The sequence below is a fragment of the Emydura macquarii genome, unplaced genomic scaffold (assembly GCF_026122565.2).
Source record: "Emydura macquarii macquarii isolate MOO-44397 ecotype Brisbane River unplaced genomic scaffold, CSIRO-AGI_Emac_v2 contig_3348, whole genome shotgun sequence".
Lineage (NCBI taxonomy): Eukaryota > Metazoa > Chordata > Testudines > Chelidae > Emydura > Emydura macquarii.
The window spans coordinates 3392262-3406386 of NW_027133485.1; the positions used below are offsets into that span (position 1 = coordinate 3392262).

The 14125-nt window shown below is 44.0% G+C and overlaps 1 protein-coding gene across 1 annotated transcript in view; it reads right to left on the reverse strand.

The window, feature by feature from the left end:
* LOC137143902 (zinc finger MYM-type protein 4) overlaps positions 1 to 3613 on the reverse strand; it is a 49839-nt gene extending 46226 nt beyond the window's left edge. The window contains exon 1 of the mRNA XM_067533949.1: positions 3472 to 3613. Within this exon, the coding sequence (XP_067390050.1) occupies positions 3472 to 3513 (42 nt within the window). The 5' untranslated portion in view covers positions 3514 to 3613. The remainder of the gene's footprint in view (positions 1 to 3471) is intronic.
* Between the last annotated feature and the right edge of the window lie 10512 nt (positions 3614 to 14125).

A 14125-nucleotide genomic window follows, 5' to 3' on the forward strand; every position in this document is an offset into this window, starting at 1 on the left:
CTGACATTAAAAAATGCACTTCTATTACTGTTCTCTGCCTGTCTCCCTTTTTCCCCAGTGGAGACATAATGTTGCTTTCACTATGGAACGGAAAGCAGAAAATAGGCTAAGACACTAGAACACAGGAGCAGCTGCCACTCTATTGACAAGTGCTTGATGAAAAGTCCTCTACTGGAGAAGTCTTACTTTGACAGGATAGATGATTACAAAACACGGATGTTATCAGCAAGGACAGGACTGGGCTATGATAGCTTTGTTTCTATGCAGCTAGGAACTTGTTATAAAATGGACAGATGCAAGCCATCTGGATAGAGGGCACTATTGACAGGAGTCCTTCAGGAAAATTCAGTAAATAGAATCAGCAACAATATTATTGAGACATTAGGTGAAGATGGAAACAGATCCATTTCAAGAATGTTGGGCATGATTCTCACAGCAAGGCCACTTTACATTGCTCTAGTTGTGTGAAGGGCCTTAAAGTGTGTGTAAGTATATTTTACTTCCACTTAAAGACCCCTTTACACTGCTGTGGCATTGTAAAGTGGCCTTAATTTATAAGAGAATCAGGCCCATTATGTTCACATATAGCAGCCAAGTATGGAAGGATAATGGTAGCAACATGTTCTTTGAGAGGTGGATTGTGACAGTAATTGCACAGGACTTTGAGAATCACAGAATCATAGGGTTAGAAGGGACCATAAGGATCATCTAGTCTAACCCACTCCCAAGATGAAAGGCTGTTTGTAATGTGTTTGTACCACTGAAGAAGGTTCAGCAATAAAAATTCTCAAATGAAGAATATTTCCTTCCATTTTCAATGGCACAAGAATCATACTGAAGTTAACAACTGTTTGAAGATCTCTGCTTTAATGATGTAAGATGCCTGCTTGTCTATCAGCACCAATTTAAATTTCCAAAGCCCCAAGGCTGCCCACCTTCACTCTCACTGAGTAGTACTTCACAAATAGTACCACTGACTTCAGTAAGGGTGACAGAATAAGAACTTAAATAAATACATGTCCTGTTTGAATTTTAATCTGTTCAAGACTGGGACATTACAAATAACTTAGAGGAAAGTGCCATACACATTTGGGACACTGTATAAAAATAATTTCACTTCTTTGTAGAAGATATATTAGTGGACAACCTTCAACTTAAAACCTGTGTATTTATAAATGCTAAAAGTAGTTTTATAATAATTTAAGTAGGTTTATTTATATTCCTTATAAAATATATCAGGGTTGCTTTGGAGAGAACACTAATCTCCCTTGATAGTGATTTTTTTAATGTTAAAAATTGCAACATACTTTTAAAAAGCAAACACAAGCCCAGTTTTTTGTTTTTGTTTTTTTGCAATGGCAAAGAGTTCATCTTTCCTTCATTCTTTGCAGATGTCCCTGGATCAAGTTGCAAGATTGCATCCAATCGATTTAGCAAGATGACAATTTCAGCATGTACAGAACTATCACTTTGGAGTGACAGTCGTTGCAGAAGGTATGTTAGGGGGGAGAGAGGGAGGAAAGAGGTTCTTAACACAGATCAGAACAATTTCTGAATATGCAAGCATTATAACTTAACGGGCTACCAGAAAGTTTAAGGGTAACTAGGATATCCAGAAACAAAAGGGATTCATGATTTTCCTCTTTTCACAATACATTACACTGCATATCCCAAATATCTCCTCTCATAGATGGAAAACATTTGGCATACACACTGCATAATGTACCTAAGAGAAAGATCAGGTCCACAGAAGGGCTATATTACTAACATCTGAACTGAGTGGAAATGAAGTTTTGCTTTGTATTTTCTAATTTGTCTATGTCTCACCAGGTCCCTCCCCTTCCAACTCCTTGCTAATATCTGAGGTCCTGATCGACCCACAAATTAACATACATACATATATAAAACTTTACACTTGTGGGCACAGTTGCATCAAGTTCAGTGGGACTGCTCCAGAGTATAAAGCTAACAAATGTATAAGTGTTTGAAAGATTAAGGGCTAAGACAACACTTTTATGATGTTTTTTGCTCCATCAACCTATGGTAGTTGAACAATATAAAACTACTTAGACAGTGTCTCCAATTACATCCAGAAGCTTCACATATTCTACCTAGCAACAACTAACCAATCACAATGATCATCCTATTTTAAACAAATTAATTAAATTAATCTTTTCTTATATGTAGAAATAGAAAGTTTAATAGAGAATACTCATTGCCTCTAAAGTCCAGAACTTGACAGGACTTCATCATGAACAGCATCTCTCACAGAATGGGACCTGGACAGCTCAGAAGAATGGCAATGGGATATGGAACTTTCACTTCTCAACCAGAAGCTCAAATCCAGGTTAGTATTGACTCACTTATTATTAACTACAGTTTTCAATAGGAGTTATACAAGTGCAGTGAAGGGCCACTGACTTGCTGCAAATTTATTTAGAAAAATGTTTTAAAACTTATTGTACTCATCTGTTCCTCAGACAACTGAACACAGGGATTAAGAAATCTATTTCTGAGATCCCTTATCACTGTGGGTAAAATAACATGACTGTTACTTCTGTGAAACTGAAGGACCATGTCTCAGTATTAGCTGGGCTAATAGTCATACTCACTCATACAGTGGCTGCAATTTGAGTAACTATGATTTGGATGAGCCTGCCATGCTGAGAACTGGCTTTGTTTTGACATGGAAAATTAACATAACTTTTAAAAAACGACAGTGTGTGCTTAAACCAGCCAGACGACTAAATACCGATGATGAAACCTAATAAACTTGAATTGTGTTTTTGAACGACACCCAGAGGACCACTTGACATAATTTGTAAACACTCCCATACAAAAAATTTTAAGCATTTAAAATATAAAAATCAAAGAGGTGACATGACTCCCTTGATTCGCTGGGGACAATTTTAGGGAAACCTGCACCATGTTAAGCATTTGAAATGCCCCGTGAGCTGCAGGATGGCCTCCGCACCCTTAGTTAGCAGGGACTCTGCCTGTCGGGTCACTGCAGCCCCCAGCAACCCCCACTCCAGCGTGCTTTACTAGAGCATCCCCCTCGCAGCCAGGTCAGGACCTCCTGCCATGGACTAGTGCCTAGGCTGCAGGGGGGCCGATGGGGGGCGGGGGGAAGGAGAAGAAGGATGGTTTCCAGCCAGCCAGCCATCCTTCTAAGACCCCCTCATCCACAGGCCGGGTCCCCAGCCCCCGCCGCCCCCTGCCCGGAGGCTGGAGGGGGAAGGGCTGCACGGCGCCTTTAACGGGCACAAAGCTGCACGGGCAGCTGGGACTCTGCCCCCTCCAGAAGACTTCCCCTCCCCCCCCCCCAAAGCTGACCCCTCCCCCCACCGCTGGCGGAGGAACCTGCCCCCTCGCTGCCTGCGCGAGCGCGGCCCGGCGCCAGCCCCCTCCCCCTGGCCCCCGCCTGACCCTTCCCCTTTGACCTCCCCCGAGGCCCCCCCCTCCACTCACCCTGGCACGGGCTCCGGGTCCCTCCTCCTTTGCCTCCGCCATGTTGGGCCCCCGCAGCCCTCACACCCCGGGGGGGGGTCTCTGCCTCTCGCCCCCTGGGGGCGGAGGTGACACCGAGCGGTGGGGGGCGGCCCCGAGTCCTGCTGCGGGGGAGGAAGCTCCGACCGGGCTCCCCGGGAGCGGGGGGGGGGGTGTCTAGGCTGCTCCCTCGGAGGGGGAGGGGGGGGCTGGTCGGACCCTCCAGGCCGCGAACCTCTTAAAGCTGCAACGACAAGCCCCAGCGGGGAGGAGGGAGTGCGCATGCGCCGGGCGCATGCGCGGTGGCTCCGCTTCCCCCGCCCCCTCCCCGCGCATGCGCCTTTGGCCCCCCTCTCTAATTTCCTCAGGTCCAGGTTGGCTCTCTCTTAAAGGGCACCACTTCCATTTGTAGGCTGAGCTGGGGAGGGAGGGGCTGCAGCCTCCGTGGAGACCCATGGCCTCTGTGCTTTAAATGGAGGGGGATGGGTTGGGTATCATATTGGGGGTTGCACTACACCAAGCAGCGCCCTCCGCCATGGCCTGTCTGCCCTGGGACCACGAGGCTGTGCCTTGCTGTGACGCCTCAGCACAGTGCCTCAGTGGCCTCCCGCACGCCCCAGCACCCCAACCTCCCGCCTCACAGCATGGTGCCCCAGCACCCCCCTCACCCCCGCCTCCTCTTTGGCACCACAGCTCCCCCACCTCACGCCAGAGGGGCTGGCTTGCACTAGGACGCTCACACTTCACACCATCGCGCCCCCACTTCATGTCTCACGCCAGTGGTTCTCAACTAGGGGTACATGTGCCCCTGGGGGTACGCAGCGGTCTTCCAGGGGGTGCATCAACTCATCTAGATATTTGCCTAGTTTTCAAACAGGCTACATAAAAACCACAAGGGAAGGCAGTACAAACCAAAATTTCTATTCATTTGTTTATGCTGCGCTATATACTACACCCGGAAATGTAAGTACAGTATTTATATTCCAATCGATTTATTTTATAATTATGTGGTAAAAATAAGAAAGTGAGCAATTTTTCAGTAATAGCGTGCTGTGACCCTTTTTTGTATTTTCATGTCTGATTTTATATCCAAGTGGTTTTTAAGTGAGGTGAAACTTGGGGTACATAAGACATATCAGACTCCTGAAAGGGGTGAAGTAGTCTGGAAAGATTGAGAACTACTGCCTCACACGACCCAGGCCATGGTACCACAATGCCCCTGCCCCTCATAGTACATGCCGCCATCACACACCACAACATTCCCATCTCATGCCCTGGTGCCTTCCTCTCTTGTACCTGGGCTGGGACCAACTGCCCTCAGCGAAGACTGGCTGCGGGTCGCCACCCTCTGTGGGATTGCCTCGTGCGGTAATGCAACTTTGTCACGGTGACGAAGCTGTTCGCAAGCCTCCATCAGAGTCATGCCTGAAGTGACCTCTTGGTATCAGGACATTACTCTTGGAAACAGTATGTATTTGTTTATTTGAAAGGAAGCTAGCAGGTTAAAAAAAATTCTTACAAAGCAAATTTCCTCCCCTATGTTGCTAATGATTTCTGAGTTTGTTAGCATTGAGGCAATCTATTTTATTATTAATATTTATATTATAACAGAGCCCTGAGGTGCATCCCTCCCACCCTGGGATCAGCACTGTGACAAAAGTAGACAGTGTGTGTACCCCGAGGAGCTATTTATTGTGTGCACTTCACTTGGATTGGCCAGTGAAACGAGACTAGTCAGTTTTGCTTTTGTTTATAGGGCTTAGGCTATGTCAGTCACTAATAATAATATCAATAGTAAGTTTCTAGTTAATTTCACTTTTTTGCCAGTGCAAAACTCCAATACCTGGATTGCAAATATGTGGAGGATATTTTATTTGTTTTCATTGGAGTTTTCCTGACTTTGCAGAAATATTTCTATTGGTCATGAGTTCAGCAAAGGTCTGTTTCTACAGAAACTAAGGCCCCAGTCCTGCAGAGATTCGCACACGTTTAATTTTAAGCACGAAAGGTCTCATTTTTAAGTACATGAATAGTCCCACTGATTTTAATTTAAACTTACGTATGTACAGGATCAGGTTTTAAATCTTTAAAGCTTTGTAATGGTATTCATCACCTTGATACCTCCCACCAGTAACAGGACATGTGCCTTTAGAAAAAGAGCGAAGACTGTAAATCCTTCATGATAGAGACTGTCATCATTTTTTTACCTAGTACAGCATCAAACACATTGTCAGCACCCACAGATAATAAATATGAACAACCATAATACCTGTTGTCTCCTAGTTAAATAATCTAATTGTTAATTAAAAGTTTTACTAAATAGAGGTGGCTTCATTTCCTAATCTGATGTGCACTGTTGTTAAACAGCTGTTAAACAGCAGCCATATTTTGCCCTTTCGATAGCTGCATTTCAGTGATGGGTGAAATGATCCCTACATAAACTGTAACCTGCACTTCCTACCCTAAACTGTTGTAGCTTGCTGCAATTCATTTTTAAAATGCTGTCAAGTCTCTCTGTAGAGGTGGCTACCTTCCAGTGGTGGTGAAATAATTCCTGTATCTAATAATAATTAATAATAAATTATTAATAATACTTTATTTTTCATCCTTAAGTGAATAAACTATTTAACAGTTGATATATCAGTTTGTTACATCTTAAAGTATTTTGGGATCCTTCACAGTGAAAAGTGCTATATAAAATAAGCAATAAGTTTGTTGTGAGATTTAAATAATATTTACAAAGTGCTTTAAGATTCTTGGATGGATGGAATTGCAAAGTATAAATATTTATTAATGGCCCAAAACAATGGAGTAACAATATTGTCAAACCCTAAAATATGATGAAGTTGTCTTAAAAATTATTAATTTACACAAAAATAATTAAATGTGACGTTTTTTTTTCTTTGACTTCTGGTTTCTGAGCATATAAGGTGCACTAGGATCACATCTTCAAACTTTGCTCCACTATCTGGAGGGCTCAAAACTTTTTTTTTTCAAGTGAAAGCTGAGATTTTTATGTAATCACATGACTCCAGGACCTGAGCTTTAAGAAATATCATCAGACTCATGATGAAATCACAAGTGTGGGCAACACTGAATTTGTGCACTGTTGTGTCTGGAACAATGCTGTACTACTGTAATATTTTTATGAGTTGTTCCATGCACAACTACAGGAACAATAAGCTTTTTCTTCTTGTGTTTTTCTGATCAAAGAAATAAACTGGGGAACTGAGCATAAGCTCCCAGATCTGACAATATACAACTGAAAATGCATACAAAACACTGAGTAATATTTTTTGTTAGCAATAGGCCCTGTCATTCAAACTGAATGTAACAAGACAATATGCTATCAAGAAGTGTGCCTGATAAAAGATTTTCTTGTATTGATACGGTGTTACTGGTAGTGAGTTCTATTATTTTGTGGAATAATCTCCCACTGGAAGTAGTGAAAACCATGTCACCTGTGACGTTTAAAACTAGATCAGACAGAGCCCTGGAGCATAGTACAATTCTAAAGTACAATCTTGCATTAGCCCCTATAAGGAGTGGAATAAATGAACTGATGGGACAACTTGGCTTAATCTTGAACCTAACATTAACCATGTTTGTATTAAAATTAGCATATGAGACAATGTACTTCAAAAAAATACGGCAGGAGCTGCAGCTCAGATATAGTAAAACTCTAGCTTTATCTTTACACAAATTTGCACTGAGTTAATTAAACCAGTGCCACTGCCAACCCCTGTGTGGACTCTCTTATTTTGGTTTAAGAATGGCTTAATTTCATGTAGCTTAGACTTGTTCTTAATTGACTTAAGATAAACTGAAATAAACCCGGTTTAAACTAAAGTAAGGGTTTCCATGCAACCTTTGGCACTGGTTTAACTAAATCCATTTAAAATCACAACCTAAGTTAACTGTGAGCAGCAGCATATAGGTAAGACTGTTACCAGTGGAGTGAAAGTCCTAAATTACATCAGAGAATTTCTGTGGTTTTTCATTCTTCTTATAATGAAACTTCACTCATTAATGGTAATATTTCACTGCAATGTGCTCAGATGCCACTCTGCTAAATCCCCTGGTATGCAGTATTTTCCACCTACCAGATAGATGCATTTCAAGGAGACTACCACCTCCTACTCCCCTACCCTAGGGACCTGATCAGCACAATGCAGTCACTGGGCATGTCTTTATTGCATTGTAAGCCCAGGTCTGTGAGGCCTGTGCTTGTGGACTCTGTGTTTCCAATCCCACACTTGAGCATCCAGACTCCATTGTACACCTGGGTTTACAGTTGCTGAACTCGAGTCTCATAGCGATGCTGATGCATCCATACTGCAGTAAGCAGACCTTCTGACTCATGTCTGCAGCTTGAGTGCATCCACACTGCAAAATGACAGGACTTGGACTTGAGACACAGAGGAATTCAAGCTCCGACCCATCCCAATAGCAGGACGATCCAAGGACCCGGGTCCTGAATGCTTGCTGACCCAAGTCAGGCTGATTTTGTGTGTGGATGGAAGTGGGGTTTGGGCTCAAATCTGAGTCAGAGCCTGGAAAGTGTGCAGTGTAGGCATACCCTCTGGGATATAAATAGGATTTGGATCAGACCTAGGTGATAGAGGAGGGTTAAGAGAAGTAGACAGTATCCCATGGCAGAAGGGTAAAATGGCATCCACTGACTCCCGCTCTTGGAGCATCTGCTCTTAGGGTGGAATGAAAAGGAACTGGATTACTCTTGCCACAGCTGTGTCCCACTGGTAGCAACCACACACAAAACTGATAATGTCCCCTGAAAAAGCAAAGGGTGAAGAAAGCCCTCGCCATTGTTCCTGGGCTGAGGAGGTGGGAGCAATAACCAGGTAGGCTCTCTCCTGTTATAGCAAAACTCCACTTAACTGTGACTTTTCTGTGTGAAAATAAACACTCCACTTCAGGACTTAGATTATGTGGTGACAGGCACTATAGAAAAAAAAAACAACATAGGTAGACAGGTAGATTAGACAGTTAGATAGATGAGAGGGTTCAGTTGTATATTGATTTATAATTGGTTTTAATTTACAGGGGGGAAACCAAAACCATAGCCTATGGCACATTTCTTTTTAAGACCATTTGTCTTTAAAATGGTTGACATTTAAAAAAAAAATGATTGTGAAACTCCAATCACGTGCAGGCTGCAGTTCACTGAACTGAATGCATGATCATTTCACATCCCCACAGGCATGAATAGCTGAATGTGGATCATCCAAATAAACCTGTCAGCATTGCATCACTCCTTCCTCTATTTTAACTCCACTTCATTGAAAGAATTGTAGTTGCAGATACTTGGAATATTGTTAAATGATCTTGATCTAATACAAATAAATAACAATAATAACGTTTTCTTCCAAGTTTGGAAGCAGATTCTGCAAGCATCTTTGCTTTACTTTGTGGGATTACCTGGAAGAAACATGGCTAGCATGGTTCTGGAGCACACTGTGTCCACGTTAGGAGCTCAGTTTTCAAACATTGGCACCTTAATAGGACAATATATTAACATCTGTAATTTGAAAAAATGGGAGTTTGGAGTTAACAAAACTGTATGTCTCCTATAGAATAACACATTTATTAACAAAGAACCAGACCAATTTTCAAGGCATGGGAAATATGTCTGGGAGAAAAATTGTGGTCAAATAATTTATTCACTGAAACTATTCATGAATTTGGTGAATAGTTTTGTCTAAATAAAAAATTGATTTTTTTTTGTAAAAAGTCTAAACAGTTAGTTTTGACATTTTCTCAAGGAAACGTTTCCACTCCATGTTTGAAACCATGTTTTCTTTCTAAATTTAGCTACATTTGTTTAAAGAAACCACTCAAAGTGTAAAAAATAACCCTCTGAAAATGTAATGAACAAAGCAAAAATATCATTTCAGATCAAATTAAACACTTTTTTTCCCCCAGATTTTTTTGGTTCAGCCACCAAACCAAAAACTCAATTATTTGCTGAGCTCTAGTGAGAAATCTGTGGCTGAGAGAACCTCTTCCCCACAAGTTCATATAATACAAAGACATTCAGATACTGTGGTGATGAGCCTGAGACACAAGTCTAGACAGATTAGATTAGACAGAAAAATTGCTCAGTAAAGGGTTTTCTTTAGTGACTTCATGTTGGAGTGACCTGCAAAGCATGTTTGGTTATGGTCCCTCAGGCATTGTGTTAATGGGGGTTCAGCTCCATTTTGCTTGCTTATATCAGTTTTTTCCCTATAGTTTTTAATAGCAAAAATAGTGGCTTTGATTTTCCATCTTATGGAAACCCCTGAGTGAGAGAGACCCTCAGCTGTACTCTCTGCTGTTCGGACATCTGCCTTGAGAAGTTCTGAACCACCTGGACTAGCATTCTCATCAGCAAGTGCTGGAGCCACCTCTGCATTCGTGGATGGCTGGTGTGGCTGGGAAGTGCAAGATGGAAATGTTACATTGCAGTCTAGCCTGAATTAAGAATCATTCCTAAACCTTTTTTGTCACGTGGCTTGTCACATTGAATATACACTCTTACCACAGAAAGATGCTTCCTATTGGATCTCAGACGTCTACTACCTGCTGTCAGCTCTGCAGTTGTTCATATTCCCAGTTTGGGGACAGCTTTCTTCTTCAGAGGGTTTCTTTTGTATCCGCAGTGTCATGCCGTGTCGGCCATCGTTAAGAAATCACATTCATCAAAGATTTCTTCACGGACCACGCTATTTTTACTTGGCTTCCAGCTCATTTCCCTTCTGCAAGTCTCAGTCCATGCAGCTCTCATTTTCCACTTGGAAGGGAAGTGGTAAAAGGAATTGCTACTACTCTGCCCATTAGTACACAAGGGAAACACACAATACACCATCCTGACCAGGTATTTGGTTTGCTTTCTGAACCCACTCACAGGACAGACAGCTCAGCTGTGCAATCTCTTTCTTTCTCCTCAAGCCGCCCTTCAAGGCCTTCTCTTTATTCACAGCACTGCATTTCCCCTACCTTTACTCCTCCCACTACCAGCCAGCAGTCAGTTTACTTGATCCATTCATGCCAGTGTCCAATTGTTTCAATAACCGCCATCACTCCATAGTACAGCAGGGAACCTCAGGGTAAGGAATATGGGGGCTAGCCTGGGACTGCTTTGTCTCCCTTCAGGCAGCACTCAGGTTGTGGGATTGGAGTCTTTGGCTCCCCCTCTCCTTCCAGCATTACAGCAGGGGAGGAGGGAGTGGACGAATGGTTAAGGAAAATCTTTAACTATCAGTGGGAATGCAAATGAACCTGCAGTAGAGGGTTGGGAGTGTGGGGAGGAGCTAAGGTTTGTTCTGCCAGTGAGCTGGAGGTGAATGAGTTACCACCTACCAGGTCTGCATTAGGGCTGGTCTAAACTACAGAGTTTTGTCTACAAGTCAGCTTTTGTCAACAAAACAGTGGAGGTGTACACATTGAAATGCTCCTCCAGCCAATGTAACTCCCCTGCTGTGCCAACATAGTGAAAGCACCTCAACGAGAGGTGTAGGGCTTATGTCGGTGTAGAAAGGGCGATGCAGTGTCAGTGTAGACACTGAGGGTTCCTTACATGGGCTGTTGGCTGTCATTCTTGTCAATTTCACAAGAAAGCCAAGCAGCTAGAGCCCAGGTGCCACCTGCTCCTCTGGAGAGCTGAGTGGCTGGACCCTGTTCCAGTATGGGAGTGGGGTGAGAAGCCTGGGAGACTAAACCCTGCCCCCAGAAGCCTGGGTGGCTTCTCCACCTGCTCCGCACAGGGAGCCTGAGTAGCCTTGTCAATTTCACAGCTTGTCAGTTTCATGGCTACTGGCTGGGAACAGGGAGAGGAGAAGCCTCAGGGGACTTCCCCCAGGTCCTTTTGGGGAATAGGAAGTGGGGGCAGGGGCAGGGGCAGACCACCAAGAGCCCGGGAGTCCATGGAGCAGAGAGACTGAGCTCTCAGCTCCCCACACTGCCCCTCTTAGGTTGGTGGAAGCATTTCTGGTGAGGATACGCACCACCCACCCAAGGAGGGTAGTGTGGACATCAGCCATCTCAGTAATTAATGTGGTGGCTGTAAGTTCACCTACCATGGGTTGACTTATCTTTGTAGTGTGGTATATATATATATATATATCCTTGTAGTATAGCTATATCAGCATGGCTATACAAGCAAACCATCCTAGTGTCGACACCATTTATACCAACAAAAGAGTGCTTTTGCCAGTCTAGCTAGCTTATACGAGTTTGGCAAGTGAAATAAGCTATGCCAGCAAAAGCACTTTTTTGCCAGTATAACTGTATCTGCACTAGGACTTTAGCTGGTATAGAAATGTCACCAAAATATTATATCCCTAACTGATATTACTATATCGCAAAAGTTTCTAGAGAAGACCTGAACTAAGAGGATTGGTGGGGAGGGACACCTGGCAGGGGAAAGCACCTATTCACAGTCATTTCACACTTGAAACAGAGGAGGAGAGCCAGCACGGCACTGTAGGGTCTCAAGACAGGATCACTTGAGAGGAGGGGACAGCAATACCCAGAGGCTGGGCCTTCCTACCTTTGGTAGGATGTGGGGAGAGGACAGTGTTCAGGGGCTCTGAAGAGGATGGCAGCAGGGAAAGGGGAACTAAGATTCAGGGCTGTCTCTCTCTAAGCAGAAGCCTATGGAATCGAGTAGCTGAAGTTTAGATTCTGCCTACTGATCTTGTAGTCTTTTCTCCTGTGTAGTTCCCCCAGAGTAGCTGCAGTGGCAGCTCTAGTGTAGACAAGGTACTGGCAGTCTTCTTACCACAGCGTTGTGTAGATTTGCTCTGAGACAGTAGTTTTAGATGACGTGGTGCTTAAAATGCTGGTGGTCCCCTGGAGCCCTGCCCACTCTCATGAGTGGGGGTGCATCAGTGGTAGCAATGGTGAGCAACAGTTCAGAAAAATACGTGGTGTAGAAATAACCTTTGTGTCCTGGCAGCCCAGGATGGAGAGGAAGAAATTAAACCAAGGGAGCAGCCTCGGTTTGTTTTTCTTTTCCTCTACACAGTTAGCATTGCTTTGTCTCAGAACCCTTCCAGCACAGGGCACCGTTGCTGGGGGGAAGGAAGCTGGCAGACTGTGGGAGCAGCAGGAGTTCAGATTACAGTGTGGTGATTTGCATTTCCATGGCACTAGTGATATCACGGGGCCTACTACAATAAGCAAGGTCTCCTGAGGCTCTGAAAACAAAGGGGAGCAAGGACAAGCATTGAAACAACAAAGACTGAGAAAAGACAGATGCCCAGTTTAATAAGAAATGCATTCAGCAGGCTCAGTCATATACCCACTAACACAGGAGAGATGGCAGGGTCATAATTATTTTCTTTGCAGTTCACCTTTCAGTTCAACTCCCCACTCACACAGGCCTCCCCGACTTGCAGGGCTGGATTTGTTGCTGAGATAACATCCCCTTCCCCCAACCTTCCACTGTTTAGTGAAGGAGCAAACCCTGCAAAAAAAAAAAAAAGCAGCTGCTTCACTCTCCCTGCTAGAGAGATGCCCAGGAAGTGTCTGATGGTAGGTAGGTGGATCAAAAGGAGGAAACCAAACTCAAAAGAGAATATTCTAGCTCTCCCTCCATGAACAGATGTCCTTCTGCATTTTAGTCAATACGGTCTTGCAACAGGGACCTTCTGCAAGCAGAGAGTATCAGGATGGGCTAGTCCAGTGGTTCTCAAACTGTGGTGAAGTTATTATGGGGGGAGGGGGTCGCATGCTGTCAGCCCCCACACATGGCATGGCTGCGGCTGTCAGCCCCTTCAGAGCTGGGTGGCTGGAGAGCAGCGGCTGCTGGCTCTGAGTGCTCTGAAGGCAACACTGCCCCCAGCAGCAGCGCAGAAGTAAGGGTGGCCTGGCATAACATGGGGGGGGGTTGTCACTTGGGGGGAGGGGGTCATCACAGCCTGGAATATTTTCAAAGGAGGTCCCAGAAAAAAAAGTTTGAGAACCCCTGGGCTAGTCACTTCTAGGTCTGTGGTGGATTTGATTTGCTTATGCTACATTACCCCAAAACACCCCAGGAACTAGAAATTGAATTTATGTAAATAAATAACTAGGGAAGAAAAGCAACCATATTTTCATCCATCATCCAATAACATATTTTTGCTGGGAGTGCTGGTGGCAAGGTTCTATTCTGCCCAGTTCCTCACCGGTGTAATGTCCCTAAGTGAAAGTCATCCCTCTACACCTTTAACCTACACAAACCCAACATTTTCTCCTTTTTAAGTCACTTTTATGGCAGCTTTGAATTTTCACTGTGGGCCACTGACAGCTGCAGCAAACCTATCAGTGACTTCAATGGAAGCAGCATCCTGTGCACAGAAATTAAACACAAGAAAGTACTTAACTCACCTTGTCCTGCCCTGCCCAGTCTCCAACAGAATTTACAGTCCTGTCACAGCAATGCTCATACAATAGTTTCCCTTGCAAGTCTAGGATTTTCTTTCCTTTTTTCCTAAAATGTGGGGCCTGATTCTGATCTCACCTCAGTGTAAATGAGGACTAACTCCATTGCAGTCAATGGAGTTACAGCAAAACCAGTATTAGTGAGCGGAGACTCAGGCCCCTGGTCTTTGTCTTTTTGTCACTGCAGTCACCTAACTGGTCTTGCTTTGGT